Source organism: Electrona antarctica, assembly GCF_951216825.1.
Source record: "Electrona antarctica genome assembly, chromosome: 2".
NCBI lineage: Eukaryota > Metazoa > Chordata > Actinopteri > Myctophiformes > Myctophidae > Electrona > Electrona antarctica.
Genome location: NC_136807.1, coordinates 48562950 through 48570421, shown reverse-complemented (window position 1 = coordinate 48570421; position 7472 = coordinate 48562950). Strand labels below are relative to the sequence as shown.

Below are 7472 nucleotides of genomic sequence, written 5' to 3'. Positions count from 1 at the left end.
TCTTAGTTTACGCATGTTTCATGATAAAAGCATTTTATATATTATGTGATGTATTCCCATGCTTTTTTGTTCTTGCCTAATGTAAATCGCTCTGGATTAAGAGCGTCTCCTAAAAGCCTAAATTGTAAATTGTAAATTGAACCCAGTGCAGGGATACTGCAGTTCATTGAGTTCAGGCTAATCTGACGACACCCCAAACCCAGTAGCATGCGTGTCCATTTTAAGGCTGGGCTTTCATCTGAACCCCAGGAAACTTGGCGTGTCTTGGCTCTAGACAAATATTGACCACATCATTTACTGGACTTGGTTTCCATTCAGTCACCTCCAGACTCTGGACTCACGCACGCACGCACGCACGCACGCACGCACGCACGCACGCACGCAAATGTCCGTTAACAGCTAATCTCGTGAAACTGTATATTATTATTATTACAAAATATGAATGGAATCAGTTCCTTGACCTGCTGGCAGTGTGCACATAGAAATATGCTTGCAAGATTAGTCGCAGACACGATACCGACAAGGAATAAGGCCATTTCTGTCTGAGAGTCCAAAAATAAACCTTTAATACATTATACCGTATTCTTAAAGTCATTATTATAATCATGTTCATGGGTTCAACATTTTATTAAGTAGTACATAACATTATTATTTATGAAATAGACAAATTATCATTTGGGGCATAAAATAATAGACACATGAGGCAGGAAAACAAGGCAAAAGAACCCTACAAACATGTCACTATAGCTTTGAAAACGAGGTGTTTGGTGTTTCCGTTCACTATGTACACAACGGCTACAGAGGTCAGAGGTCATCTCCCCGGTCACTCTGGAGAAGGAAGCAGGCAGAGAAACACCCATGAACCCATTGAGAGAACACATCCTACACAAAATGTCTTCTAAATCCTAACAGTTTTCTTTACCAGTGGTGCTCATGCACACTATTATTTTCATTGTCAAGGACCCACAGAATGATATATATTTGGCCCCCTATCTCTCTAAAATATGTTGTTCCAGAAGCAAAGATTTGTGTTATTGTTGGGATTTGTGCTCGTATAGCTACATGCTATAAGGGTGACACAGATGCGCCCGCAGGTCTAAATGGGTTGACCCATTTTGGGTGGGAACCCCTTTTGGTGTTTTAAGCATTATGTTATACTTTAGCTATTGAAAAATAGCAGATCTACAAGCTCGTAGCGCGCCACCGAGTGGCGCGCTATGAGATTGGAGGTCTGCTATCTCTGAAAAATCGTGAAAATATTTATTTCAGAAAACTGGAGAATTGTGCCCTGACACAGACCCACAGAAAATAACACGTGACTTACCTTCAAACATACGACCCATAGACTCCTGCCGGCCCTTTTGTTAAAGCACTGTAAGACAGAGAACAGGTGGTTAAATTGGGCGTGTTTGTGCCGGATTCACACTAGCGGCGGTATTTCGCTGGCATATTCTGAGCATTGTACAGTATATGGCAGGGGTCTCCAAACCTTTCTGGTCGAGACCGGGACCCAAACTAGTGAAAATAGAGCAACTCACAATGTGTCGCTTCCATTCTATCTGTGTTATGAGCTTGTAGATAGGCTATTTTCACTACTTTCTTAAACATTTGTTTTCTAATTTATGGAATTTCTTAAGATTTTTCTTTTTATTTATTGATGAAATCACTGGGGGAAAAAATCATGACATTTTTTAATAATTAAAAACAAAACATAGGAAACGGTGCATTATTCCGACAGACACGTTGGTCTGACTCCCCCCATTACTAATCCTGTGCCTAACCACACATGAAGCCACTTTGTACTAATGCGCCGTCGGAATTACGAGCGGATCCCAGGTTGGGGTTCGATTAGATCTTTTGATTTGATTAGATGTTTTTGATTTGATTTGATTTAGATTTAGCACGTAAAAAAATACAATAAAACATATAACATAATATATAAAAGGAAAAGTGCCAGGAGGAGGCAAGAAGCCCAAGGGGCTTATACGAGGCCTCTATACCCATATAAGGCACAATAAAGACATTGAGAACATCATCGATCTCGAGTCAGTGGCAGCATTATTTCAGGAGTCAGGGGCTGAAAAGTTTGGGAAGCCGTGATCTATGAATTATCGCTGCTTTCCACACCTTCCCATGACAAATGTGTCCGTGGCAAAGACTTGGTCTTGTCCGTGGCAAAATGTTTGATTTTCTGTTACACATCATTATAATGTTCTTATTTTGGTTTCTCCAGGTATTCTTCACAATATGTATGGCAATTATTCATTATGCCACTATGGCATATTAGGAGTCCAACTAGTACTAGTGGTTCTCAAATGTTTTATTTGCAAAGACCCCCTTAACTCAGAGTCACAGACCTGTCATTCAGGGCTATCTATTTATGTGATTCTGGTAATATTGTTGTCCACTCATTTTGTATGTCAACAATATGTTGACAAAAATGTCCACCACAAGCCAACATGGCGATGACCCCTGGAGCCAAGGGAAGCGTCAAAGTTTAGAAGAGTTCAACAGAAGTGCACTGTGCTCAGAAGAAGAAATAATATTGGCATAGACTAGGCGTATACTGTACACAGGCCGTGTTGCCATGTCTGCTAATTATAAGCTTTGACTTGTTTTTTCTGTAAAGTCAGTTGCAAATAAATTATTGGTAGTTGCTGGTTGATGTTTGTTTGGGCTTGATTCTAAAGTGTATAGTAGTTGCTTATTTGGGCTTGCTTCCACATTTCTTCACATCAAGGAACCCCAGATTAATATGTAATTGTCCACAGACATCCATCTGAACATATTGTGTGCCTTTTTTAATTAAAATGTTTTAAAAATATTCAAAATATTTCGATTTATTCTCAATGTGTTTTTAAATAACGGAACAATGTGTCCCTGTGAGCTTGTAGATCAGCTATTTTCATTTGTGCTTGTTTTCATATAGACCTGGCCACTTGTTTCTCTTGCAAAACTGGCAACGCAGCAAGAGAAACTTATGCACACACAAACACAATGCACTATGGGCTGTAAGAAAGACATCCTTTACAAACAAGCTGCCATAGACAAGCAAGTAGTACTTGGGAGTACTTCACCTTGCCTGCCTGAGAACTCTCCTGCTTGGCACAGCCGAATAGTGCCTCCTAGTGGCAGCGGAGCTCTCGCTGCACCACTACAGCTCGCTTATTTATAAGACTGAGGTGTCGTGTCACTCATAACCTTGGACACGTTTTTTTATTGCGTTTTGCCATAAAGCAGAGGGACAGTAACGACCGGTGTGAATTCCCCGTTAAGGTGGTGATAGTCACTTGAGTCAACAGGCAGGAGACATGGGCAGAGCCGGATTTACCTTGCTGAGGGCCCCCGGGCTGGAGCAAATTTGAGGGCCCCCCTTGGGGCGCGCGGCAGAGCCGCGCGGCTGATTTTTCGGCGATTTGGCCGAGCGGCGCAGCTGCGAGGCCGGAAAAAATGTGGGCTATTTTGTTTTTATTTTGGGGTACCCAGGCCCCTAAAAAGAGAGGCAGGCAGGCAGAAGCTCTCAATGGTTTAACCATAATACAACTAAATACAATAGCAATACACACATTTCACTTGAATTGGATTTAACTTTGAATTGGATTTAACTAGTCGGGCCCCGGGGACCCCCTAGTCGGGGGCCCCCGGGCTTCGGCCCACCCTAGCCCAACGGTAAGTCCGGCTCTGGACATGGGTTACGTCAGTGAGTGAGTGAGTGAGTGAGTGAGTGAGTGATTGAGTGAGTGAGTGAGTTAGTGAGTGAGTGAGTGAGTGGCACCAAGTGCAGGATCTGTCTGTCACGTCAGCAGTGGCTTTCTGCCGCTCCTTATTGGCCTCTTCTCTTAAACCCATTCTTACCTCTTCTCACTGATGCCTGTTGACTCATGGTAATGTGAACACCGTTTGGCTGTGATGCAGGTCTGATGGGGTTATTCTAAGACACTATGGATCCCCTCATTTCGGGACTTCGGCCATTTGAAAATAGATGATCTACAAGCTCACAATGCGGAAAAACGCAAAATTGTAAATTGGTAAATTGTGAAGGAAAACTACGTCAGGGACATAAAGAAGAGAGGAAAGAGGGAGAGGTGCATGGAGGACTCGGTCTGTGGCAAGTTACTGGGGGACGATTTTGAATTATACGCTAACGGAGACGAGAGCTGAGCATTGAATGTGTACATGCTGCGAGGCATTATGAGTTGATGTGTTAGCAGTGTTTACATGGGATCTGAATGTACACTGGTAGTGTAAGGTGATAGCCTACATAGTGTTTCACAGTCTGAATGTACACTGGTAGTGTAAGGTGATAGCCTACATAGTGTTTCACAGTCTGAATGTACACTGGTAGTGTAAGGTGATAGCCTACACAGTGTTTCACAGTCTGTTAAATATTTTTTTATCCCACAATTTTGTAACCCATTTTTCACCCCTGTGTCAATTATCTAATGTGATCCTGTGCTCTACACACCCTCCGCCAACCTAGTCCCCATATATGGGGGACATGGGGAGAGCAACGGACTTGAACTCATGCTTCCTTCATGCCTGAGTGTCCAAGTTGCTCCTTTACACCTGACAGGGGGGAGTTTCCCTGGTTGGACGTAGCGCGTGGAAGGAACACGTTATTCTAACCATTTCCTTTCCCCTCCCCTCCATCAGGCGCCCCGGCTGGCCAGGGGGAGGCAGTTTAGAGACCAGGATTACTGCATGTTTTTTGTGAGGGTACCTACCCTAGGGGACACAGGGAGAACATGCAAACTCCACACAGAACTGTGAAACTGTGTTTCACAGTTCTGAATGTACACTTAGTGTAAGGTGATAGCCTACACAGTGTTTCACAGTCTGAATGTACACTGGTAGTGTAAGGCGATAGCCTATAGAGTGTTACATCGTGCCATAAAAAGCCTCACTCCACCCTGGCATGTCCTTATACACTAAGTAAAAAGCAATCCTCATTTCCTCTCCACTTATCCTCTGCATCGACCCTATGGAAATCTGTCCTGACTTGTTTACAATACTGCTCCTGTACATGTTAGAAGTCTCTGTCTGTCTGTTTCTTAGTTTTCTGTGTTTCTTCTGTTCCTTCTTTGCTCCGTCCTTTCTTCTTCACCTCGCATCAGGAGTGGAGCTCAGAAGAAGGGCTCAGAATAGCTCGACTCGAGGTAGAAGTGCATACTCATCTGGCTCTCCTTGAAATGGTAAACCACTCGCGTATTTAAACAGCTTAAAACAGAGCGTCAAATCCCACACTTGAACATGGCCACCTGACGAGCACAATTATAGATGTATCAAAGCTGAATAAACATTACATAGGTCATTTAGCGCTGCAGTTTGACCAGCATTAATCTTTGACACATTACTGCATCCCAAAGCAGAGCTTAATTACCAGAGGTGAGATGATGGCCGGATGGACACGGGGAATGGGGAGGGGGGGGGGGGGGGGGGGTGGAGGGGGAAGTTGGTGGGCATGTGGATGCATGTGGTCTGTTAACCACACGAATCCTAGCGTTAATTATTCTGGGCATGTCATGATCGGAAAAAAATATGCGAACATCCTGTGAAAACAGTCGATCTATGAGCTTAAATTGTTAACTGGCGCTAATGACTTGAGTCCAGGTCTGCCAGCAGGAGGTGCTCTTTAGTGGGTGTTCGGTCCTGAGTCTGACAGAGACCAAATACAACACTTGTTGAGAGAGGAGAAATGGGGTTGCCATGTCCAACGACAGGATTACTGCAGTCTGACATTCTACACTGTTCTTTTTGAGGGGCGCTAGCCCTTCCACCCACTGGCTTTCAGAATTATGTCATATTGGCAGCCAAGTCTATGGACTTTTTAAATGTTTGTTCAGAGCACTTTAAAAACAAAACATAGAGTAGCAGTCAAGTCTTTAAACAAACATTACAGAGATGTAACATTACCAGGCGCCCCTCACTTCACACAGGGTGTGATTTTTATTTTATTTGTATTGTTACCTTTGGGTGGGTGTTCAATTATTGTTCCTTCTCCTCTGGAAGAGTGACCTCTGTGGGAACAAAGCAGAGCACAATTTCCTTTTAATCGCCTATACATTTCAAAGTCATTGAAAAAAGACTTAACCGTCTGCCCGCCGCAAACGAGGAACACGAGGGTGTAAATTAGTACCCTAGTCCGCCAAACCCAAGATTCTCGGGTTTGTATTGTTTAATCCATTTTTTGATCGGATCATAATGCTAGCTGATGTTGCTACCCGCATCAACACAGTGGGACACTGTGGCCGCGGCCATTTTGAACATGCGCGTGCGCATCCACTTCCAGTCTAAGCCCACCATTCACAGCTCTGTATCTCAGAAACGACATTGAGGGGCCGTTTCTGGTGAATACAAGGGTTTTCAACGGGCTGTAGCAGGCAGGCTGACACTCGCGGTCGCCTTTTTCCACCACCGACCGACACAACAACACCCGGGCATGAGACCACACATAGCAGTTTGTAATTGTAACATGCCATTACGGATATTTGGATCTTCAAAGTAAGTGATACGCGCGATAAAACCTTGGCAATACGCTAGCGAGGGATTAATTAATGCTGGCGCTTAATTGCTGTGCACTGGATACATGTCAAATTCATCCCTGTATCTATATCCCTGGTGGTGAATGATGATACTTACTTTTGATGTCTAACCTACAGGAGACGGTGGCCTCTCCCTGGGCGTTCTTGGCTCTGCAGGTGTATATGCCGCTGTCAAAGTTGCTGGGCTTGCGGATCTCCAGGGAGCACACGCCCTGTTTGGAGATCTGCCGGTACTTGGCGTCGTCACCGATGACAATCTTGTTTCTCAACCACTCCACCTTGGGCTGAGAGGAGAGCACATGCAGGGCCAGGGGGAGGAAGGAAGGAAGGGGTTAACGACTGATGTCACCGCCGGATGTACGTACAACACGGTATAGATTTCGTTGTTGATGGTTTTGCCTCGTCAATAGAGCGTCGCAGTCCCGCCTCCTACCCTGGACCAGGAAATGAAACCCAATGCATTATTCTCATAGACATTTCTTAAAGTATTTATTTAAAGACGGTTACGCCGCGGACAAAGCCAACTCGAGTCGTGACAACTCATGACAACACAAACAATATTTTGGACCAAACAAATAATTAGAGAGAAGAAAAAAACGGCAGGTTACAACACTTTTGTTGTTGTTTTTCTTCTTTGTAATTATTTGTTTGGTCCAAAATATTGTTTGTGTTGTCATGAGTTGTCACGACTCGAGTTGGCTTTGTCCGCGGCGTAACCGTCTTTAAATAAATACTTTAAGAAATGTCTATGAGAATAATGCATTGGGTTTCATTTCCTGGTCCAGGGTAGGAGGCGGGACTGCGACGCTCTATAGGGTGTAACAAAATCTCCTGGAGAGGGCGTCAACATATGTGTCACGTGGTAGCGGCCGCCATACTTGCTGGCTTGTCTGGTTTGTTTACATTGAGCGACCATCAGGTGTGCTTGTA

The 7472-nt window shown here is 44.1% G+C and overlaps 1 protein-coding gene across 1 annotated transcript in view; it reads right to left on the bottom strand.

The window, feature by feature from the left end:
* Window positions 1-543: 543 nt before the first annotated feature.
* mybpha (myosin binding protein Ha) overlaps window positions 544-7472 on the bottom strand; it is a 55026-nt gene continuing 48097 nt past the window's right edge. The window contains exons 9-12 of the mRNA XM_079493883.1: window positions 6640-6826; window positions 5968-6017; window positions 1325-1372; window positions 544-828 (exon numbers count right to left, since the gene is read on the bottom strand). Coding sequence (XP_079350009.1) covers window positions 5986-6017; window positions 6640-6826 — 219 coding nt within the window. The 3' untranslated portion in view covers window positions 544-828; window positions 1325-1372; window positions 5968-5985. The remainder of the gene's footprint in view (window positions 829-1324; window positions 1373-5967; window positions 6018-6639; window positions 6827-7472) is intronic.